Genomic DNA, 22,863 nt, shown 5'->3' with positions numbered 1-22,863 from the left:
CAGACAGAAAAGAAACGAATTTAAAAAGCATTAAGTATTATTTAAGATTTCCCTCCAAATAAACAATAAAATAGGTAAAAAATGTTGTTTATTTTAAAATTCTTGGACTTCCATCCAAAATCAATCAATTTACCAAAAAAGTAAATATTTTCTGATATTTAAAAAAACAGATTCCTGAAAAAGGGCATTGACATGATTTCCGATTATAATTACAAACAATTTTTTTTTCCCCCTGATAGCTACCCCCCCTTTTTAATTACAAAAGTACAAATGTGTGGCCACCTTGACTCATCCGTAATACTTTGTAAATCCCTGTAGTATATTCCATTTTTAAAAATCCTACTATATATACATATATATTTTATTTTTATGCGATTCCCTCTTCCGTGTTAAATGCTTTTTGTTCGGCTGGGATGGGGGACTTGGGGGTCTTAATGTCTTTAATGACCTCGCCTAATGACCGAAGCTGATTGATTCAACAGAATATAGACAGCGTCTTAGGCACTTTCCAAGTTTGTCTGATTCATTTTTAGAAGGCCTTTCCTTCCCTTCCGAATTCCCAGCCCAAAAGGTGTCAACAGCAGACACTGAAAGAAATTATGGAGAGGAGGACCAAAAGTGGTTCTCTTTTGGAAAAATATATTTAATAATTTTTATTGCATATATTTAGGCTTAGAATAGTAAAAAGCAAGAAAGTGATAAGATTATAATTTGTTAAAATAATAAATAGAACATAATTATATTTCTTTGCATATTTTTAGAGCAAGAAAATAAAATTTTAGATAGCTAGAAAATATTCAAAATATTTAATATTTCAAAAGGATTTTTGTAATTTAAATATAAGAGTCTTCCCTTTCCTCTCCCGAAATATTCAATTTCTAACCAATGTCTTTAAAATATTTTCTATATATTTTTATAATTTTGAAACCACTGTTCTTATAATATTTCTAACCCCATTTCCTCTATTTACACTCAAGTATATTTTAACTGTTACTCGTAATCCCCCAACATAGTAGATAAAGAAAAAAACTCTTCCCGAGAAAGAAACATCATCAGAATCATTTGTGAAAGATTACTTAATGGATTTGTTTTGTGTTTAAAGAAGTAAAATGTTTGACCGAAAATTAAATATAATTTTGTTAATTTTTTGTGCCTGTTTGGCTATTTGTGATGGAGACTTAAGTGCCCACGATAATCCAGGAGATCCCAGAGCCACAAAACTACTGCCAAGTGCCTGCAGAAATGGTTCCTCACCTGCAGAGATTCGCTTACCTTTTGTGGACATAATAGTGAACTATGAATTCCCGATTTTTGTGCTCCGAGAACCGGAGGAGGATATACTGCTGCTGCTCCATGGCCCGGAGATATTCCGACTCCACGTGGCCGCCGGCGAGAGGCGTCTCTTGCCGCTCGGAAAGCTGGCGGGACGGGTGGGGGTCAGTAAAGCCCTCGGTGCGGAGTTGGTGTCCTGGCGGCAGTTCCTTCTACTGGCCATTGTTCTGGAGGATTCCCTGGAGGTTTACCAACTACCCAAGGAGCTACTCCTCTCCGAAGATCCTGCAAGTCTGCTGGTCTATGATCCTCTCCAGGAATTCTCTCTACCGGGCGGTTTTCTGCAACTGCATCTGGTGAAAGCTAGTGCGGATCAGGTCCTTCTCCTGGTGGCTTCAAATCTAACAAATACACAAAGCAAAGTGAGGTAAGAATGGATTTAAACCCAACTCAGGGGCCTTTCGAAGGGCTTCATGATTAAATCTAAGAAAATATACATTTTACATAAACATAAACATAAACATATACATAGCAATACATTTTGAAATAGATTGATTAAAAATCATTCTATGATTCGTTTAATCGGGTGGGAATTGACCAAGATATAGCCATCGGAAGGGGCTACATACCGAAATCCAGGATTTTGCAGGGGTCTCCCCACAAATTTTGGAAAAAAAATCTAAAAAATATTTTCTTCTCAGATTTTGATGCAGATTTGCGGGAAATCGATCCACAAATCGTTTAAGGTATTCCTCTTGAGAATCGGATGAGAATTGACTAAGATATAGACATCGGAAGGGGCATATACCGAAATTCAGGATTTTGCTGGGGTCTCCCCACGAATTTTGGGAAAAAATCCAAAAAATATTTTCTTCTCAGATTTTGATGCAGATTTGCGGGAAATCGATCCACAAATCGTTTAAGGTATTCCTCTTGAGAATCGGATGAGAATTGACCAAGATATAGCCATCGGAAGGGGCTACATACCGAAATCCAGGATTTTGCAGGGGTCTCCCCACAAATTTTGGAAAAAAATCCAAAAAATATTTTCTTCTCAGATTTTGATGCAGATTTGCGGGAAATCGATCCACAAATCGTTTAAGGTATTCCTCTTGAGAATCGGATGAGAATTGACCAAGATATAGACATCGGAAGGGGCATATACCGAGATTCAGGATTCAGGAGCATATACCCCACGAATTTTGGAAAAAAATCCAAAAAATATTTTCTTCTCAGATTTTTATGCAGATTTGCGGGAAATCGATCCACAAATCGTTAAAGGTATTCCTCTTAAGAATCGGATGAGAATTAACCAAGATATAGACATCGGAAGGGGCATATACCGAAATCCAGGATTTTGCAGGGGTCTCCCCACGAATTTTGGAAAAAAATCCAAAAAATATTTTCTCTTCAGATTTTGATGCAGATTTGCGGGAAATCGATCCACAAATCGTTCAAGGTATTTCTCTTGAGAATCGGATGAGAATTGACCAAGATATAGACATCGGAAGGGGTTACATACCGAAATCCAGGATTTTGCAGGGGTCTCCCCACAAATTTTATAAAAAAATCTAAAAAATATTTTTTTTGTCAGGTTTTGAAGCAGATTGATAGAGAATCGATCCACAAATTGTTTAAGGTATTCCTTTTAAGGATCGGGTAAAAATAAGCGAAGATATAGACATCATAAGGTGGGGAAAAAAATATAATAAAATCTCTGTTTGAGTCCTTTTCTCCAAATATTGTGAAAATCAAGTAAATGTAGTTGTATATTTTTAAGAATCCTTCTCAAAAAAATACTTCCAGAACCTTTGAGTGGCTGGAAACATACTTTAATCCCCTAGAGGAGATGACTCTACCGGCCATTAGAGTTCTTCAAGTTGTAGGCCGCCAACCCATTTACTTTATTTTTGGACGTTCCCTGAAAGGATCTCAATCAAAGGTCAGTAAAAATCAGCTAAAATGGTATTATTATATAATCAATATTTTCCTTTTAGCTAGTGCTCACTGTCTACGAGCTGGACAGGAGTAGCTTGCGTTTACAGATTCGTCAGGCTCTGACCGTTCAAGGACCAAATGTCCAGGCTGTGAGATTTCACAACCGGAACTGCCTTTTGGCCTGCACTTCTGCCACATCAGATCCGTGCATATTTTTCCGTATGTTGGATGGCCAGTTTGTGGTTTACCGGAAACACACTCGCCGGGATCTACACTTCGGCCGGGTGGCAGCCACCAAAAGGGGACAACTTCTGATCGGAGCCCGCTCCAATGGAGAGGTTTTGGTTTTCGGTTCCACACGCCTGGATTGTTTCAGTGGATTTGTTGTGGCCGGAAGGGAAGAGCAGCTGGTAGAGCCAAATAGTATCCTGACCCATAGGAATGTCCGGAATGAGACCTTTTTGCTGTTGGCTTACCGGAAATCTTTGAGCGCCGTCATCCGGACTTTGCAATTGGTTGGAGTGGAGGAGGTATCCTCGAATCAAGTGGGAGCCACACCCGATGAAGGTGAGACTGCCTAGAGAGACTTAGTATAGATCTCAGTTTATATCCCGTTCCTTTTTAGATCTCAGTGTAGTCCAACTCCATCGCCATGAGTTTGAAGCGACCATCAATGGATTGCGTGGCCTGTTGCTCCGCCGTCGATCCTCTCTGGAAAAGCTAAGACATTTGGTTACGTCCTTGCAACAAAAGTCGGGTATTCAATTGGAGAAACCTCTCCATCTGCTGCCAGGTGGAAGAATCGATAGACTTCAACTGGTGGGAAAACATCTACGAACTCCCAGCCAACTAAAACAGCGCCTGGAGGAGCTGCTTCACCGATTTCTTGGTAATCATCCGCGGAGGAACCCAAGATCCTTTGGGACTGGGAGTGACGATGATGAGCTTCTAAAAATAAAACGTTTACGAGTGGGTAACCTTGTCTATCAGGGACAACTATTACCAGGTAAGCTTTAAAACTAATTCTTTAAAATTAAAAATATAAAAATTTCTTTTTTTTTAAAGGCTACACCTTGGACTCTAATAGTCCACCACTTTTGACCATCCGGCAGGGCACTGTTTTAACCAAATCCTTGCAAACAAATGAGCTGCTTACTCCCAAGGACAGTGAGAATAAGACCCTTGAAGAAATTCAATCCCCCAACCATCAAGAGTGTGTGGTTCGTCATCTCCATGTTTCTAAAATAAATGGAGTGTCTTGGGACTCTTTCCTGGACTCGCTATTCCTGCGAAGTCGCGACACAAGACTTCAAGGCCGTCTGGTCCTGCAGTCCAGGACACGAGTGTCCAGTCTACAGACCCGTCTTCTCAATGGTCTGGTGGTGGATCAGCTTTTTAACCTAAGAAGAGCTCAGGTGATCAGTTCCAATATTTTTATGTCTGCATTTTTTGCTCCACGATTGGAGGCAAAGAGTGTGAATAATCTGGACTTTGCCAAGGATATTGTTTTTCGGGGTGATAATGATACTTGGATTAAAAGTAAGTATTGTACTATATACTAGACATTTTTTGGAGTTTGGGTATATAATATAGTTACTATAGGTATTAGGGTTTATCAGATATAACAATTTTTATAAATTAGATTTCATTCAAAAAACTTAAAACCTATTCGTCTGCATGAGTTTATTTTTAAGGGTAGTCTTTTTTAAACTATTTTGAAATATTTTTATTAGTTTTCAATAATTTTTTAATAATATTTATAACATATTTCACCTACAGCCCCTGTCCGCATCGATCAAATGAGCGTTTCTGGTGAGTTCCAAGTTGCAAACCAAAAACCTCAAGCTCGTCAGTCCGTGAACGATGTCCTGCAGCAATACTATACAGGAAGGATAACAATTCAAGGTTCCTTGACAGTAAGAAATGTATTGAAGGATACACAAAATGCAGCTATAATGCTGGGCAATCAATCATTAAGCAAAAGTGATCTAAATAACCAATATTTATTGCAAAATAAACCTCAGGTGAGTTATGACCTTAAAGTTTTAATATAATTGCTATATTTTCTCCCATCCTCCCTCAGAATATAACCCTGTTGTCTTTTGGAAATGCCAAAGTCACAGTTCCTTCGTTGACAACCGATTATATAAAAGGACATCCTTTGGAAGAACATCTCTTGAGTGGCGGACAGGATATAGCTTCCCATTCCCATAATCATACTTTGCATTTGATATTCATGAATGCCAGTGTTCAGGGTGATATTATTTGTAGGGATTATAGTTCCCGTTTGGCCGAGATAGCCAAGGATGCAGTTCCTCTGGGTCAGGAGACGAATATCACAGGTTTTAAACGTTTCAAGGCTCCTCTGATTGTCCAGGACCTGGAAACCAAACAGATAAATGGTGTTCCTGTCTCCGATTTGGTTTTAAAGAATAATCCTAATCAAAACTTCACGGGATTTAAGGTCTATGATAGCTTAGTCATCACAGATGATCTTGAAGTGCAAAAGGACTTGAATGTAAAGCGTTTGAATGGCCTGCCTTTGGAGCAACTTCTGGGTCACGATCTCAGCCTGCAGCGTTTGGAGCTCGTGGATACCCCGTACTTGGAAAAGCTACACTTCCGTCGCTTGAATGGCTTACCTTTTGATGAATTACTTTCTAAAATTTCCGAAACAGAGGAGGATCAAAGGCTACTTCTTCACAAGCAATTGCTTTTAGAAGGAAATGTTCGTTTTGAAAAGCCCCTCCAAGTAAAGGATATAAATGGCATTCCATGGGAGGATTATCTGAAACGTCTGGTCCGTTCTGATGTTAATTCGGAGTTGAAAGGACGAAAGACTTTCCTGTCCGATGTCCTACTAACAGATAATCTAAAAACCCCTTTGATTAATAACTTTGATTTGAGTTCTCTGCTGGATAATACTCTGCTGAGGACTACGCCCCAGGAAATCGGAGGTTTCTATAGCTTTGGGTCTTTAAGAGTTTCCAACTTGGATGTCAAGAGGGTTAATAATGTAAGCCACGAAGAGTTTCTGGACTTGCGTAAGGATCAGGTTTTAAAAGGTGACCTTTACCTCAAAGAACTCTCCCTCAAAGGAGGTCTTAAATGTCCCGAAATGAGCAACCAACCAGATCTTAGTAATCTTCCAGAGCGTTTGGAGAAAGTGCGTCAGCTTCCCTGGAGGAATCTGTTTGTCACTGGGAATGCTCTCTGGCCAGAAAGTAATAATCAGGATCTGGAGCAACTGGAATATTTGAGAAAACACGCCGTACGAAAGGATCATAATCAGACAATAACAGGGCATGTCCTTCTAAGAAAACCTTCCATTAAAGTGTTACAAACTCAAGGAAATCTTTTACAAGATTTTGATTTAAAGTCTTTAAAAGAAGATGCTCTATTACGTAGAACTGAGGACAATAAGCCCCAAATAATAACAGCTCCTGTAGAATTTCTTGGCCCCCTTAAGGCACTAACTCTTAAACTAAACAATGACTCCTATTTTGGACATTTAAATGGTATAGATATTCCCAGACTTAATGCCTCTCTCTACCGTCTATCCAGTAACCAAAGTATATCCGCTGATCTTAACTTTCTCAAGACCCCAAAGTTTGGAAATCTTGAACTCAAAGATCCCCAAGTTAATGGAATAAAGATACAGGATATTTATCAGCAAAACAAAGGTCTAACCTGGCCGAGGATAACACTGAAAAATCTCACAGTTCAAGGGGATCTAAAACTAGGAAGTGTGAATACTATGAGTATGGAGTACTTTCTAGATAATCGTATAACCCTCAGAGGTCCAGCCCTGGAAGTATTTGGTAACTTGAACTTTGAGAATCTCCAACTAGGAGAAAGACCCCTTTTACGTTCTATAAATAACATTCAACTGGAGAATCTGGTATTACAAAATAGTAACAAAGTACAAACAATTTCCGGAGTAAAGACCTTCCATGGTGGACTGGAATGGAATGGACCAGGTCATGTCATGAATCTAAATGGCAAGGACTTGAGTGAAAGTTATAGAGGAAGTATCTTCAAGGATAAGGACTACAACATAGATAGCCTTGTCTTAGAAAAAGCTCTATTCCCGGGAGGAACTAATCAAAAAGCTAGGGTAATGGAACCATTAACAGAAGATAGAAGTCCCCTCGAGGAACTACAAGGGGTCCTGGCTCTAAAAAATCAAACCACAAGCCATGATTTACTGTATCTGGATCACGATCTTCAACCTTTGGAGGTTATTTGGATGAAGACTCCTTTGAAAGGATCCCCACACTTGATTCTACCTCTGCCTAAGGACACAAATCCTTGCCAGCGGCGTATGTTGCAGGCCCAACTATTGTCCTCCCAGCAAAAGGTCCTTCTGGCCAACGTGAGTGTCTCACATCGACTTTTGCGGATAAAATCCGGTGACATCAGGGTCAAGGTGCAGAACCATTGTCCTGTGAGGCGGTTGAGAAGCAGGATCAGCTTCTCTTGTCGCAACGAATCGCACATCCTGGGAATGCGACAGCCAGTGGAGGTGATGGATCTTCTAAATCTCAAGAACCTGGATCCGGATGTGTCCCTGCTTCTGTTGGGAACTGAAAAGGAGGTGCGTGTCCTGCGTTTGAATCGTGGAAGCTGCCGAATCGAAGACTGGCAGTCGGTCACTCCGGCCGATGGTCGTCTCATGAAAATCGTGAGCCTGCAGGACGAGGATCTGCTCATCACCAGCGGCGTAAAGAGTCATCGCTCCGTCCTGGCCATTCATGCAAGAAGCCCCTCGGAGCAGCAATTCCACCAGCTTCAGCTCATCTACGGTGGCTACGATCTGGCCGAGATTATGGCGGAGCAGTTGCTGGCCAGTTGCCTGGGTTGCCGGCACATCGCCATCTACAGAAGGAACAGCTCTCGGGTCTTTGAGCCCCTCCAGCAGTTGAGTTTCCAGGAGCGGATTCAGCAGCTCACCCCCTTCTGGATTAACGATGTCCAGTACTTGTTGGTGATTACCCAGCCAGGAGCGGAGCACTTCTACCTCTTCACTTTCGGTCCAGTTGGCGGTTGGCAGCAGAAGACTTTCGGGTACAAGAAGCAACATCAGTGGGCGTGGCCTCTGATCACGGCGGGCGAGAAGCTAGTGGGCCAGGATGTGGCCATAATGCTATTGTGTGGCCAAAACGAACAAGAGTGTAGTTTGGTGAAGGCCATCCTGAGATAATTGTTTGTTTTCTGTTAATTTGTTGTTAATTTTGTATTTAAATTAGTTGCTAGATTGTTATATTTGTATTATTATTGTTTACTTTTCTTAAATAATTATGAATTATTAAACTCAAATTATGAAATTTCTTGATATTAATTTAAGTTTATAACCTTTTCTTATAATTTCTAAAAAAAAAAAACCTTAAAAACTACCTAATCTCGGCAAATGTTTCTAATTGGCTTGAGATTATCACAATTAGGCATCTTACTTGGCTAAAACCCCACAAGAACCCCCTTGAAAGCCCCCCTCTCTTAGGCGGACAAAGTCTTCCTGCTGACCATGAGGACATAGCCAGTAAACACGAGAAAACCCAGTGCCCCCCAAACGGAACTATTCTGATTACTGCCATCTCCGATGTTGGCAAGAATCCAGTTCACATGGCTGGCCACATCCTCGAAGCCCCCATCGAGGCTTCTCAGTCCCAGCAGGCGATCTCTCTCCGTCAGAGTGGCTCCGGCATCCATGTACAGGGACGGAGCCCCTCCCGTGGCCTCCGTCTGGACGCAGATCCTCTTCGGCGATCCCGCCGTATTCGGGCAGACAGTGTGTGTGGCATTCAGGGTCACCAGGTCATGGAGTTCCCGGATCTGAGAGTCGTAACCCCAGGTGCTTATCTGAAGCAGGGACTGTGAAGCATCCGAGGAGTCCAGGACAGAAGTCTCGCCGGGCGAGGGCAGGCCCACGGGCTGGATAAGAGGATGATCCTGTGGGACATCCTTCTCCAGCATCAGTATAGCTAAGGCCAGGTCTTGGGGTGGCTGGTAAATGTGGGTGACCCCGACAACTAGTCCCTGCTCGTTAGGAGCAAATCTTTGTGGATTTCCCAGCATTACCCGAAGCTCCGAAGGATGATAGTAGTTTCTTTTATTTTGACTGAAAAAATATTTAAAATATTATTAATTTAAGTTACGAATTTTTAAAAATACTAACTCACCTAAAAATACAACTTCCAACGGTAAGGACAACGGAGGGCGCCACCAAAGCACCTGAGCAGATGTGGCCCTTGCCGAAGTAGAGCCGCTCCTGGGCCGCTAGACGTATGGAGGCCTGATAGGGGGCGCTCATTTTCGTATCCCCGAAGGCATGGTCATTGGAGATAGCCTCCATTTCGGCCAGGCTAATACCACGCTGAGCAGCCAAGTCGCGTTGGGTAAAAGCTAAAAAAAAACAACGAAAAATATATATAGAATAGCTGATAAAGATCAATAATGGATTCCCCCTGGAAACAGGCAGTCTCCGAGTCACGGAGTGCAACAACCTTATCGCAATCAACACCTAACGGCGTGGTCAGAACCCCACGATCACCACCTAGCGATATCGGTTCCCACATATTCATAGTGCACAAGCTCCGGATCCAGAATATATATACAAATATATATATATTTTAACACCTGAAACTGATCAGGCCACCGTCTGTTTCCAACGTGATTATTAAGATATGATAGCCAGTTTAGAATCCACGCCGAAAAAATAAATAAAAAAAATTAGAAACAAATAATCCCCCAATCATGCCGGAAGTTTCAGTCGAGTGGCTAGAGTTTCCACCGATCACGCGATATATATACATATAATGCCAATTGGCCAATTGATCAATTGGGAGTGACGCACTTTTTGCGGCGACAAACAATTCGGATAATCAAGGGATTATAAATAATTCAGCAGAAAGTACAGTGGGCCGGAGAAGTAAGATAGTAGAGAGATTATTTATATTTCTTCGGAATATCATTTCAATTTCCTAAGCCAAACATCCATATAAAGCCTCATTATAAATAAATACCAAAAGTAAACAAATATTTCAAACAAAAAACAATACAACAGAGCTCTTAAACACAATCTTCAAGTTCAAATGTCAACCAACTTTTATCAATTTCAATAAAAAAAACAAAATATTGCCAATCTAATTTTAGAAAAATTTGCACGAGCACACTTTTAAAAATACAAATTAAATCATTAAATATTTTAGCAATCAGTTGATCTGTCAAGGCCATAAAAATCTCTTTAAACAAAAATTTAACGAGAACTTGGAGGTCATTGGTCAAGTCGTAAAATATTTCACTTACTCACGGATAATTGTACATTTTTTAATCACACACTTTAAGGGAGGTGTGACCTACAAGTATGTAATTTACTTTCATAATAGTTAAGGCTTTTGTGGCTTACGTCAGTTTTAAAAAATATGTCATTTCATTTTTAGTTTATAACATTTAAAGTACAAACTCAAGAGGTCGAGTAACTAAACGGAAATTCTTAAATAACTCTTGAGGGTTTTGGTCGAGGGTTTTAATCTTAAGTTAATAAATAATTTAACAAATGGAATGTTAGTGTTATGTGAAGAATAAGTATATGAAATATTAAGTTTATTCCTGTTTTATTGTAATAATAACTAAGTATTTTAGAAGGCCCTGGATATTTTATATTTCGCAGCATGTTTGTTACTTTCTCTGTTAATTAATTTTCAAATAACTTTTTCCTCTAAATATTAAATATTTGTATATATTTTAAATATTAAAGAACTTACTTGTTTGCATTTCCGTGCAAAGAAAAGCAAAAATAAATATTTTCACAATCTTGCGCCAATGATCGTTGAGTTGCATTTTCTTGGATTTTTAACACAGAATTCACAATTTAAAAAAAATATATATTAAACCCTTAGCAGTTCCTTGTAAAACTTTTACTTAACAATATTTGACGGTTTATGGATTTTTGTAAGTATTTTGTTGAGGTCTGACTTTAACGATCACCTGTCGTGAGCTCCGTCGAACGTTGAATGAAGAAATTGCGGCGCGAGCTTCTTTCCTAAATCGAACAAAACGCAAATTCGCAAAAAGCGTTCTTAGATAATTCCATAATTTTTGTTTTGGTTGAGTGAGTTCTGATTCTCGTCTGTGTTGTTGATAAAGCAACAGCAACATACGATCCATACGATCTATATACACATATAGAACCGAAGCCGAATCAAAATCGTATCCGATCGGTTCGAATCGAATCGAATAATAAACAAACATATAGCAAATGCTCGGTTGATAAGGAAACTTTCTCAGCAATCGATCATCAATTTACTTATTTCATTTCTAGCTTATTTATGGTTTGTTGTTTTGGTTTTTTTTTTTACATTTTTGTATATGTTTTCTTTTCGATTATCTGAAAAATCGGTCTAATTTTGTCCTAATGGGCCAAGTCATCGTTAAGCATAAAAACCTTCTATCGGGTTTCGAGCTTTATTGCTAAAATACTTTCTGGGAATACCTCATATTGTTGATGGTAAGATAAGAATAGTTATTACAAAGAACTAAAGCACTGAGAGAAATATTCGATTACAAATTTTAATAAATAAAATAATTAAAATCAAAATGAATAGATAGAAAATATGTATATTGTCAGGACTTTTATATTAATTTTCAATCCACAGTAGATGTACCTTTATGTTTCTGAAATTGCATAGTTTTGCATAATCAATAGTTTATAATACTTAATAATTTATTATTCATTTTTAAAAGTGTCTCTCATATATAAAAACAAATCTTTCTAATCAATCTAAATCGGACAGCAGATCGCAAAAATAAATTCTTTCTAAAAGATTAAAATCGTTTCTATACTTTCCGGTGCAATTTCTGATTTCTGGCTTATAGATTATTTCTGACCAGGTTGAGGACCTTGAAATGAAATAACTACTATAGTGCCAATCGTAATCTAGGCAGACAGACAAAAAGAAACTATTATAGAAGTGCACTCGATTGCACCTGTTTCGACTCCTTGACCTTGTCTGCTAGTTTTTTCCCATTTTATGGTCTATACCAGTTTTTTGACGGATGGCATATCGGTTATAGATGATATAGCTATTCCCGTCATGGACATCGTCTGCTGCCATATAGATTAGCCATATCTGAGAGCCATATCGGTTCTTCATTCATTGGACTTCGAAAATCAAGTTAATTTTCTGCGCCGTAAACTATTTTTAGTTAACTAACTGGAAGCCAAAGTCAGGCGATAATTGGCAATAATTGATAATAGTTTTTAAGATTTATAAAGTAGAATTTAAGGGTGCTCTTTGATCGCCAAAAAGTAGGCTACTTTTTTATGAGTTTTTATTTTCAAAATGGCGTTTTACGCGGCCATTTTTTATCTGAAAGGGGTAGTTACTATTCAAATTATAAAATATCAAAGATATTATGAATAGAAATAAATATAATACTTTCTTATTTAAGACCCTCTTTCTCTTCAAGAAATATCAATTATTTTAAATATTATTTACATAAATTTTATTTTAATAAAAAAAAATCAGTTTCCATTAACTTATGTATATATTAAGCGTTTTGTTTATTTAATAAAGCATTAATCTCAGAGAAACAAAGCTGGGAAGAATGAGGCTGAAACTGGAGGCTAAAATGCCCATGGAACCGCCACCACCACCATTATCATCCCCATTATCATCTCCATTATCCTCTCCATTGGGATCTTCGCCCATAGTCTCCAGGATCCAGTCGTAGTAGTACGAGACCTCCGTGTAGACTCCCGGCAACTTGGGCAGAGCACAGTTGATGCCCCAGGAGACGACTCCAGCCAGCTTGCTTTGGCACACCAGCGGTCCTCCAGAGTCTCCCGAGCAGGCATCCTGCTCGCCCTTCTCCAGGTAACCGGCACACATCATTCCGGGCAGGATTAGGGCGCCCAGGTCACTGTCGTTGACGCACCTTTGCTCCCCAATAATCGGCACATCGACGGTCATCAGGTAATCGGAGTTATAGCCCTGCTCCGTGAGTCCCCAGCCAGTCACCTGGCATACAACTCCATCCACAAGCTCGTTCCGGGTCAAAGCAATCGGTCGGATAGTGGGATGATCCGTTGGCACTGACGCATTCAATCGCAGAAGGGCAATATCCTTGTCATAGGTGGCCAGGACGAACTTTTCGAGGAGCATGAACCGCTCGGCAATCGTAAAGGTTAGGGCATTAGTGGCATTAAACCGATCCAGGTTTCCCATCACCACAATGAATTCGGCAATGGGCACAAAAGTTCCATCGTAGATTACTTGGCTAAAAAAAATGGTATAAGATTAATACAATTGAATTTAAACTTTAAGTAAATAATTGTTTAAAAAACTATGTCACTTGGAGGAAATAAAACTCCGAGATTATTTTTATTATCAAGCCCATAAATACGTGATATTTACAATTGTAAGTAGCGATAAGTTAGTACTTCTTTTGTAAACTACTTCTGGGTAAGTAATGCTTACTTTTTGGTTTACTTTCAAGTTTAAGTAATTGAAAAATATTATATAATTTTGTTCTTAAGTTTGTTTTATAATTTTTATAATTATTTATGGAGAAAACTAAAAAAAAACACCAAATCACTCAAATAGATACTGGTGATTACGTATACGACACGTTGCTTCTTTTAATCAGTTTATGAGGAAAGGTATATTATACTATGATTTATGGAACTATATTTAAAAGCACTGTAAAAAGCTTTAAAATGCTTCAAGTAATCTAGGAACTTGTTTTACACTTTTACACTGTTGTCTTGTTATTTTCACTGTTTAAGAAATATTTCTTAAAAAGGCACTTGAAAAAAATATTTAAAAAATGGAAGAAATAATCCTTTATCCCTCACTTACTCCACAAAACAATGGGCAGCGGAAAGAACAAAGTTTGGCCTGATGAGGGAACCGCCGCAAAGGTGACCCGTTCCATAGAAATAGCCATCGTTCAAGGCCCTCCGGATGCCAACCTGGTGTCTGGTGGCGTCCAAGGTGGCCAGAGTGCCATTGATTATCCTGCCAGGATCCTCATTAAAACGAGGGCGTATAGAACTTGTAGAGTTAACAGCTGTCGCAGTGGGAAGTGCCTTCGAAGCCGTAAAAAATACGGAAAATAAAAGGAAAACTCCCGCCAACAAATGAAAAGAAGGCATCTTTTTTAAAATATATTTTTTTTTTAGATGCTAACTCCTTAACGTGGCAGTGGCAACTGAAATGCAGAAGCCGGAATCGAAATTGGCAAGACGATGGCCCATCAGTCGGCATTATCTTGGCCAAATAAATCTGGACGGACATCGTAATCTAATCAATGGTTTCCAATCGTGTGTAGAACACACATGGGTGTGATTCTCTGACAAAGCTCTCAAGTGTTAACGATTTCATTTTGAATGGGCATTACCCAAAAAATATAATCTTTGGTTTTGCCACTATTTGGACAAAATAAAATAGATTTATGGTCTCGGCAGGGGAAATCCTATAACACATAATCCAATATCTTCAGGAATTCCGCAAGTCATAAAAAGATCGTTACTTTAGAATTATGTTGTAAATAAAAATCGAATATTCCCGTGAAATATTTTATCAAGGCCTTTGTCTATATTTTTCAATTAAATTTCACATCAATTCGTTTATCATTTGCAAACAGAATAAATGACAAACAAGATATTTAAACAAAACGAAACCATAATTAAATGAGATATGCCTCGAGGGTATCGACCATAGCGTTACTCATTCAGCCATTTTTACGACTTTTCAGTCAAAATTGTGTCAAATATATATGTGAGGACAATTTTTATTCAGGTTGGTGAAGAATTTATAACTGAATCGTTGAAGGTATACATCTCAGAAATCGGACGATATTTCGCAAAGATATAGACATGGAAAAATTGAGAACATGGAAATTGAGAATTTTGCAGGGGTCTCCCCACAAAAATTGGAAAAAAATTTAAAAAATATTTTGTTGTCAGGTTTTGATGCAGATTGGTGGCAAATCGATATACAAATCGATCAAGACACTTCGCTTGAGAATCGGATAGGAATCGGCAAAGATATAGCCACCGGAAGGGGTCGGATGTGGAAATCCAGGATTTTGCAGGGGTCTCCCCACAAAAATTGGAAAAAAATTTAAAAAATATTTTGTTGTCAGGTTTTGATGCAGATTGGTGGCAAATCGATATACAAATCGATCAAGACACTTCGCTTGAGAATCGGATAAGAATTGGCAAAGATATAGCCACCGGAAGGGGTCGGGTGTGGAAATTCAGGATTCTGCAGGGGTCTTCCCACAAAAATTGGAAAAAAATTTAAAAAATATTTTGTTGTCAGGTTTTGATGCATATTGGTGGCAAATCGATATACAAATCGATCAAGACACTCCGCTTGAGAATCGGATAAGAATTGGCAAAGATATAGCCACCGGAAGGGGTCGGATGTGGAAATCCAGGATTTTGCAGGGGTCTCCCCACAAAAATTGGAAAAAAATTTAAAAAATATTTTGTTGTCAGGTTTTGATGCAGATTGGTGGCAAATCGATATACAAATCGATCAAGACACTTCGCTTGAGAATCGGATAAGAATTGGCAAAGATATAGCCACCGGAAGGGGTCGGGTATGGAAATTCAGGATTCTGCAGGGGTCTTCCCACAAAAATTGGAAAAAAATTTAAAAAATATTTTGTTGTCAGGTTTTGATGCAGATTGGTGGCAAATCGATATACAAATCGATCAAGACACTTCGCTTGAGAATCGGATAAGAATTGGCAAAGATATAGCCACCGGAAGGGGTCGGGTATGGAAATTCAGGATTCTGCAGGGGTCTTCCCACAAAAATTGGAAAAAAATCTAAAAAATATTTTGTTGTCAGGTTTTGATGCAGATTGGTTGGAAATCGATATACAAATCGATTAAGGTACTCCGTTTAAGAATCGCATGGCAAATGCCAAAGTTATGAACATTGTTATAAACAATTATGAACTTCAATGAATCATAAAAGCTGAGAGGCTATGACCTCCGCACAATGAAACCTCATAACTCAATGAACTGATGGAAACTATTTATATAAATATCTATAAAATACAAAAAAAAATCACCCTGTTGGTTTAGTTTTTAATTTACAAAGCAATCATCATAAAATTGACAAAACCAACAGATAGCAATTGAGTTTGCGATTGAAGTTTATTAATTTATTGATAGACTGGTAACATAATGGAACTAGGTAAGGCATGTAGACGTCATAAATGATAAAGGAATTTTTATTCATTCTCTTATGTATATGTATATTTTTTTAATGAGTTTTTTTAATAAAGTTTTCAATGAGGTTTTCTTTCTGATTTAAAGAATTGGTTCTATAAGACGCAAGACTTCCTGGAACTGTGAATTACTACCATTTCCCTTAATACTTATCTATCATATATTTTATTTATTTTTTTAGGACCACTGTCATTCAATAGTGTCTTCAATCAGTGTCAATAACAACATTATTTTTCAATGCAATCTACAAGTGAATAGCACCTGTTCCGCCGTCTAAGATTAGATAAATCCATTGTGGCAACCGACAGAAGCCAATGATTAACTCTACAGGCCATTGAATAGTTTCCACAGGATCGTTAGGCTGGTCACCAGCAACCAGAAGGCAGGACATGTCCAGAAACAGGTTCCACAGTTATGAATGGACCGATCCCCGTAATCGGAGTAGTCCAGTGAGGAATTGGCGATACGGATCCAGTCAAGAAAATGTGTGACATTCGTATAAACACCCGGATAGCCGGGATCCGCACAACCGACGCCCCACGAGATGATTCCGGCTAGCCGGCCAGAGCAGACGAGCGGTCCTCCAGAGTCACCCTGGCAGGCATCGATACCGCCCTGCAGGAATCCGGCACACAACTGCGACTCCGGCAGCTTGTAGATAATATTGCAGAGGCTCTTCCTCAAGATGGGCACGGGGGCTTGTTGTAGCGTAGAGGATTTATCGTTCTGCTAAGGATCTATTACAACTTTTCCATAAATCCAAGAATATCTCAACAAAACTCACCGCATTGATCTTGCCCCAGCCGTGAATGAGGCAGATGGTGCCCTCGACGGGCGATTCGGTAGCAAGTTCCAGAGCTCGGGCTCCCGGCGAATCCCAGGGTATATATCCGTCGATGAAGAGCAGAGCGATATCGTTCTCCAAGGTGCTGGAATTGTACTGCTTGTGACCCACAATCCGTCGCACCAGATACTCCGTGGTGAAGCGGTCCGTCTGATCGATGGCACTACTCCCGGCCACCACGACAAACAGTTCCGGTTCGCGGTACTCCAGCGGTAAACCAGTTGAATTTCTACAAAGATTAAGAGTTCATGATATATAAGGTATACCTGGAGAAGGTAATAGATCACCCACATGGCAAAACAATGAGCTGCCGAGCAGACAACCCGCTGGGAAATGATCGTTCCGCCGCATACATGTCCCATACCGTACTGTTTCTCGTGGATGGAACGCCGCCGTATGGATACCTGATAGGGCACCTGATTAATGGTCACCGCATAGCCTCCAACCACCTTTGGCTGGATGTAAAAGGACGACGATGACGATACACTGGACACATTAAGAGACACTTCCGTCTGACACGTGGCGGTCTCCATTTCTAGGATCAGGATCAGGGACAGCGACAGCAAGAGCAAGGGACGATGGTCCATCCCCAACGCCGATAGCTTGCTCTGCTGATAGTAGTCAGGACCCAAAAATAACAACAAAATTACAACAAAAAATTTGATGAATAAAATCCAGAAAATAAATTAATAGCCAGCTGCCTGAGTGTAGATCAATGATGAGTATTACGAGGATACAACAGGCTCAAAATAAACCAAAAACAGTCCTTAAGAAAATTTAAAATTAAATGATATTTTATTAAATTTTTTTACTAAAACCAATACTAAATTTTTATAAAAATTAAACAAAAAAAAATCATTTTATTTACTTAGTCTATAACCTAAGTTGAAGATCAGTTTTTTTGCGGCTTTTTCTTTTGGGAATCAAAGTCCCCTGGTCCATGCTGCCAGGACGATGGCCAAGACAATCAAAAGGATAGAACCAGTTCCTTGCCGTATTCCGGAATTACGAAAAACGGTATAGTCAAAGGAACTATTCTGCTGGATAATCCAATCGCGATAGAAGGTAATATTGGTATAGACACCGGGATAACCGGGCTGGGCGCAGCCATAGCCGTAGGACACCACACCGGCCAGGACACTTTTGCACACCAGTGGCCCACCGGAGTCACCCTGGCAGGCATCCACTCCGCCCTTCGTAAGGCCGGCACACACCTGGGAATCGGGTAGGGGCTGATAGGATAAAGCACAGACGTCATGAGCCACTATGGGCACCACAGCAGCTTGTAGGGCGTTACTGGTGCTGCTGGCACCCTAAAAAAAATTGACAAAATTATAATAAAATGTATCTCATGCTTTTAGTTTATAACTTACCTCCTCAAGTAAACCCCATCCGGCAATGTAACACCCAGTTCCCGCGACCAAAGCCGCTGAATTCAGATCCAAAGCCCTCACGCTAATAGCGCTCCAGGGAATGTATCCATTAATAAACATCAGAGCAATATCATTGGTCAGAGAATCATGATTGTAGGATGGATGAACGACCAACTGCTGGACGTAAAACTCCAGGGTATAATTAGGGTCCCGGGTCTTCAAATAGCTACTGCCCATAACAAGGAAGTATTCACCCGCCGTTCGATACTTTTTCGTATTAGAGCTGTTCATAAAAAATATGATATATTAAAATAATAAAAAAATATACATATATAATATATAATCTTACTTGTAAATGCAATGGGCTGCCGTGACCACCAAACGTTGGGATATTACACTGCCACCACACAAGTGCCCAGATCCGTAACTCTTTCGGTCCGTAGCCGTGAGCCTTATAGAGACCGTATACGCAAAACTAATAATGTCAACTGCCGTTCCACCCACTATTTTTGGTTCCATTTTGCTAGTTGTGGCATTTGTGGTCTCTGTTCCGATGGCTAAAGATATTTATAAAATTTAGAAAATATTTTATACCATTATATCTTTTGTAAATGGATTATAAATGGGCCAAGGTCATGGCCAGACTTTACAAAAACTATCACATTTATTAAACCTCTACCACAAAACCTATCAAAGTCGTATCTAAGCAATAATTTGTTATCACGGCCGGGTAGATAACCGGGCCTGTTTTTCTTTAGAAGAAGGTATTCCGGGCTTCCCCATCAAAGCACTTTATGGAAAAAATACTTAACACTAATTGATATATAGTATATAGGGTCTGTGCTTTAAAACTCTTCCATAAAAAAACAAAACAAAAAAAAAGTACAAAAAAAATAGTCATAAAAAATAGCAATCTAATCGAATGTCTTTTTTTTTTTTTGGTATGACACACCATGGAAAAAGAATTGGATAATTGGATGTTTAATTGGTTCTGCCATCAGGTGGAGGAATAGGTATAAAGAGTTGTTGAAGTATTGATCACATAAGCCACTATAATGTGACTAATTTTTAGTCATTTAGTGCAAGGAACTAGTTCTATTGGTCATGGTTTTGATGCAAGTACCGGGTATTTATAGTAAATATTTTAAAAACTAATATTTTTATCACAATTTAGACACAAAATTAATTTCACAATTTTTATAAATCATAATAGAGGTATTTTTGATTTTATATGAATTTTTAACAAAAAATAAAAAAAATAATAATTTTATCTTGTTTTTTTTTAGATACAACTATTAACCTTCACTTCTTTAACTTTTAACTTCCGATATTTCAAGTCCCCTCCCCAAAGATACCAAAGACTGGAAACCATAATCGTAATGACTCACTTGCTCCGGAGGTCAGAATAGCTCCAAGGAGCAATGCCAATGACACTAAAATCATTTTCTTTTTTTATAAAATAAGTAATAAAAAATAATATAAAAACTAAAGTGTAAAATAACGCGAATTTTTAGCAAAAAAAAAAAATCAAATAAAATCGACCGAATTTGATGAATTGAGGCACTGCAATGAGCCCATCTGTGGGACTAGTCGATATTATTGGCCCCGGGCCTGTGGGCCAGACTTATCTTATCGCTAACTGTGCGTAAATTGAATGTTGCCAAAGCCCCAAAGAGCCCCGATGCCTCGGCGGATCGCAAACGGGTGTCATAAAAGTAAACAAATGCCAAAATCAGAGCGAAATTCTCTTTTGATTTCGTATAGATTAGCCACTCCCACATGGCCAACACGCCCGCCACAGACCGCCGCCCATCCAGTTACTCTGATCTGATTTCCTGCCCACTGGGAACCCCCCCTTTAACAAAAAAAAAAGTCCCTAAATCATAAATTTAATTTGTTTGTCCTTTTTCCTTAGAAAAGTGATAAAAAAATAAAACCTATAACCTAATACCATGACTAATCGTGTCTGACTAATCAGACTCGGACATAGAATAGATAAAGAATAAAAGCTATAGCCTCTAAATCCCGATAAGACCTTTGTAGACACAGGAAATTTAATCCACACAATATATATGTTACGTATTGTATACTTTTATTATATTTATATTATATTCATTTAGTCATTAAGTTGCTTATTAATTCAAACATCACAGTTCTTTGGTCTAAAATATAGCCTCCCTGAGATTCTAGACAGAAATCACAAGCGATTACAAGACGACTATGAAACTATATTATTTATATCGGTGGGAAAATGTTAGAATTAATTATTACTGCGTTATTATTATCATATTCTTTGTTAGGTCTTTTGTTATTATCACATGGGTATCTTTGCCATCGAGGCAAGTATACAAAAAAAAATATATATATTTTAATAATATATGTATATAATGGCACTGGTGCTGGTCTTATTCGGCTGAAGTATTCTTTCCAATTATTTCCTTAGTAGCATTAAAAATGGCTTTAAGCTCCTCCAATTCCAACTCTTCACTATCGTGTTGACCGTTACCAGAGGCTGGTTCTGCCGGAGTCTCCTTATCCTTGTCAGTGTCCGACTCCTTCTTGATGAGAAAAGATGAGGAAGGAACCTCCGATCCAACGCCATTATTCTTCGACTTTTCGTCGACAACAGGTACTGTAGTCTCCCCATCCATGTCAGTGTCCGATGCCTTCATAATGGTTTCCTTCTTGATTAGAGAAGATGGGGAAGGACCCTCGGATCCAACGCCAATACTCTTCGACTTTTCGCCGACAACAGGTACTGCAGTCTCCCCATTCATGTCAGTGTCCGATGCCTTCATAATGGTTTCCTTCTTGATGAGAGAAGTTGTGGAAGGATCCTCGGATCCAACGCCAATACTCTTCGACTTTTCGCCGACAACAGGAGCCGGATCTAGCTTGCGCTCGTTAGCAAGAAAGTAATCATCTACGTCCTGCTCTTCAGAGCTTTGAGAACTCTGAAAAGTATGCTGCACCCGGCGCTCAACTACGCGGCGCTCCATATAGTTGGTGTTGCTCTCCTGAGCCTTGCGCTTCCTAAGAATTTTTCATCATAAGTATGTGATTAAATATCATTTAATTTCAAGAACGTACCTAAGCCTGGGAGTTAGCTTGGCGGGAGCACCGGAAGAGGAGTCCGTAGTTGAGGCAGAGTTACTACCCGAAGGGCTCGATGTATTCGACAAGATCATGGCGTTCTGAGCGCGTCTACTAGATGACGAACTAGATGACGAAGGCGACGAGACCACAGGACTAGGCAAAGGACTAGGCTTAACCATATGGAATTCATCAGCAAAATCATTATAACCATCCACATCGGCCATCAGTTGCTTGTACTGCTCCTTAAAGGCATCGTGCTGGAATGGTTTGGTCACCACAGTGGCTAAAGGAAAAGGGAAGTCATAGGATAAGGATTAGGTTAGGAGATTATTCTGTGTTTCAGGCAAAGGATAGGAGTTTCCAAAACTTACTGCGACGCAAGGAGAAGCCCTCGGCATGGTATTGAGCCAGTTCCTTGTCCTTGGCTTTTAGCAACTGTGTGGTTTCGTTCAACAAATCACGTAGACCATTCATGGTGTTAATGCTATCCGTAAGGATGAAATCATAGATCTGCAAATAAAAATGTTTTCAACTAGTATTCACTTGCCTAAAAAATATATATATATATTTTGAAACCAACCTTGTCTTTGGAACAGGCTCCCACGTGCCATTCCCACTTGAGGGTAGTCGGTGCATTCTTGACGGTATATCTCATGACCAGAATACGCTCATCAGCGGTGGCACCATCCTTGCATTCCATCACTGTGGCTCCTTCGCTGTCAAGCAGAACCTTGCGCACCGCGGCCTCGGGGAACTTGATGCGACTATTCAGTTTCTATATATATATGGGTTTGTACATTATTTTCCCTCGCTTATATTTGGATAGAAAAAATAATACTTACCCGGAGACGTTCTGTGAACTCGCTCTTGGTTATAGTTTCCGTATAAGTGCGATTTAGATTCATATCAAAAATATAGAAAGTCATGTCTCCTGGGTTGTCAGACACGCAGGTGATTGCCCACTTTTCTTCATTGAACTCACAAGTTTTAATGCGCATTTTTAGAGTTTTCTTTTTTTTATTCTGGAAGCACCAAGAAAAATTTAGCCGGTATGACACAAAGTTGCCAATTATTTTAAACCAGCTGTCATT

General features: G+C 39.3%; 6 protein-coding genes across 8 annotated transcripts; 1 reads left to right on the top strand and 5 right to left on the bottom strand.

Annotated features, from left to right (window-relative positions):
• Positions 1–1,035: 1,035 nt before the first annotated feature.
• fs(1)M3 (female sterile (1) M3) lies at positions 1,036–8,522 on the top strand. Its single transcript, XM_043209773.2, has 7 exons — positions 1,036–1,699; positions 3,079–3,214; positions 3,270–3,777; positions 3,836–4,216; positions 4,276–4,749; positions 4,990–5,234; positions 5,294–8,522. The coding sequence occupies exons 1-7, from the start codon at positions 1,110–1,112 to the stop codon at positions 8,411–8,413; spliced, it is 5,454 nt and encodes a 1,817-aa protein (XP_043065708.1). The 5' UTR covers positions 1,036–1,109; the 3' UTR covers positions 8,414–8,522.
• Positions 8,523–8,571: 49 nt separating this feature from the next.
• LOC108120030 (coagulation factor XII) lies at positions 8,572–11,243 on the bottom strand. Its single transcript, XM_043209957.2, has 3 exons — positions 10,974–11,243; positions 9,390–9,612; positions 8,572–9,328 (listed from the first exon to the last, which is right to left on the bottom strand). The coding sequence occupies exons 1-3, from the start codon at positions 11,047–11,049 to the stop codon at positions 8,707–8,709; spliced, it is 921 nt and encodes a 306-aa protein (XP_043065892.1). The 5' UTR covers positions 11,050–11,243; the 3' UTR covers positions 8,572–8,706.
• A 1,533-nt stretch (positions 11,244–12,776) lies between these two features.
• LOC108132544 (trypsin-2) lies at positions 12,777–14,387 on the bottom strand. The gene is made up of 2 exons (XM_017251981.3): positions 14,070–14,387; positions 12,777–13,488 (listed from the first exon to the last, which is right to left on the bottom strand). The coding sequence occupies exons 1-2, from the start codon at positions 14,363–14,365 to the stop codon at positions 12,777–12,779; spliced, it is 1,008 nt and encodes a 335-aa protein (XP_017107470.2). The 5' UTR covers positions 14,366–14,387.
• A 2,230-nt stretch (positions 14,388–16,617) lies between these two features.
• Positions 16,618–18,011, bottom strand: LOC108132555 (trypsin eta). 3 transcript variants are annotated; one of them, XM_070281815.1, is made up of 3 exons: positions 17,595–18,011; positions 17,244–17,532; positions 16,618–17,188 (listed from the first exon to the last, which is right to left on the bottom strand). In XM_070281815.1, the coding sequence occupies exons 1-3, from the start codon at positions 17,888–17,890 to the stop codon at positions 16,784–16,786; spliced, it is 990 nt and encodes a 329-aa protein (XP_070137916.1). In that variant the 5' UTR covers positions 17,891–18,011; the 3' UTR covers positions 16,618–16,783. The 3 variants fall into 3 exon arrangements, with proteins under 3 accessions (XP_070137916.1, XP_017107487.2, XP_070137918.1); XM_017251998.3 differs by having other exon boundaries at positions 16,620–17,185; positions 17,595–18,009; XM_070281817.1 differs by having other exon boundaries at positions 16,999–17,196.
• Positions 18,012–18,211: 200 nt separating this feature from the next.
• On the bottom strand, positions 18,212–20,153 carry LOC108132530 (trypsin eta). Its single transcript, XM_043209978.2, has 4 exons — positions 20,065–20,153; positions 19,026–19,233; positions 18,677–18,959; positions 18,212–18,616 (listed from the first exon to the last, which is right to left on the bottom strand). The coding sequence occupies exons 1-4, from the start codon at positions 20,117–20,119 to the stop codon at positions 18,227–18,229; spliced, it is 936 nt and encodes a 311-aa protein (XP_043065913.2). The 5' UTR covers positions 20,120–20,153; the 3' UTR covers positions 18,212–18,226.
• A 594-nt stretch (positions 20,154–20,747) lies between these two features.
• On the bottom strand, positions 20,748–22,856 carry LOC108132517 (uncharacterized). Its single transcript, XM_017251968.3, has 5 exons — positions 22,615–22,856; positions 22,353–22,547; positions 22,144–22,282; positions 21,767–22,055; positions 20,748–21,709 (listed from the first exon to the last, which is right to left on the bottom strand). The coding sequence occupies exons 1-5, from the start codon at positions 22,768–22,770 to the stop codon at positions 21,082–21,084; spliced, it is 1,407 nt and encodes a 468-aa protein (XP_017107457.2). The 5' UTR covers positions 22,771–22,856; the 3' UTR covers positions 20,748–21,081.
• Positions 22,857–22,863: the final 7 nt, after the last annotated feature.

This window comes from Drosophila bipectinata, chromosome XL (assembly GCF_030179905.1).
Source record: "Drosophila bipectinata strain 14024-0381.07 chromosome XL, DbipHiC1v2, whole genome shotgun sequence".
Taxonomy (NCBI): Eukaryota; Metazoa; Arthropoda; class Insecta; order Diptera; family Drosophilidae; genus Drosophila; species Drosophila bipectinata.
Note: the sequence above shows the minus strand (reverse complement) of the source record. Positions and strands in the feature narration are given on the sequence as shown.

Bases quoted from the DNA above. Each gene is read 5' to 3' on its own strand.
- LOC108120030 (XM_043209957.2), bottom strand. From the start codon at position 11,049: ATGCAACTCAACGATCATTGGCGCAAGATTGTGAAAATATTTATTTTT. The intron at 9,613-10,973 runs GTAAGTTCTTTA...GTTTTTTTTTAG, and splicing joins TTGCACGGAAATGCAAACAA to CTTTTACCCAACGCGACTTG. The intron at 9,329-9,389 runs GTGAGTTAGTAT...ATATTTTTTCAG, and splicing joins GTTGGAAGTTGTATTTTTAG to TCAAAATAAAAGAAACTACT.
- LOC108132544 (XM_017251981.3), bottom strand. From the start codon at position 14,365: ATGCCTTCTTTTCATTTGTTGGCGGGAGTTTTCCTTTTATTTTCCGTA. The intron at 13,489-14,069 runs GTAAGTGAGGGA...CATTTTTTTTAG, and splicing joins GCTGCCCATTGTTTTGTGGA to CCAAGTAATCTACGATGGAA.
- LOC108132555 (XM_070281815.1), bottom strand. From the start codon at position 17,890: ATGGACCATCGTCCCTTGCTCTTGCTGTCGCTGTCCCTGATCCTGATC. The intron at 17,533-17,594 runs GTGGGTGATCTA...TAATCTTTGTAG, and splicing joins GCAGCTCATTGTTTTGCCAT to AAATTCAACTGGTTTACCGC. The intron at 17,189-17,243 runs GTGAGTTTTGTT...ATAGATCCTTAG, and splicing joins GCTGGGGCAAGATCAATGCG to CAGAACGATAAATCCTCTAC.
- LOC108132530 (XM_043209978.2), bottom strand. From the start codon at position 20,119: ATGATTTTAGTGTCATTGGCATTGCTCCTTGGAGCTATTCTGACCTCC. The intron at 19,234-20,064 runs GTGAGTCATTAC...AAATATCTTTAG, and splicing joins TATTCTGACCTCCGGAGCAA to CCATCGGAACAGAGACCACA. The intron at 18,960-19,025 runs GTAAGATTATAT...TTTTATGAACAG, and splicing joins GCAGCCCATTGCATTTACAA to CTCTAATACGAAAAAGTATC.
- LOC108132517 (XM_017251968.3), bottom strand. From the start codon at position 22,770: ATGCGCATTAAAACTTGTGAGTTCAATGAAGAAAAGTGGGCAATCACC. The intron at 22,548-22,614 runs GTAAGTATTATT...ATATATATATAG, and splicing joins AGTTCACAGAACGTCTCCGG to AAACTGAATAGTCGCATCAA. The intron at 22,056-22,143 runs GTAAGTTTTGGA...CTTTTCCTTTAG, and splicing joins GGGCTTCTCCTTGCGTCGCA to CCACTGTGGTGACCAAACCA.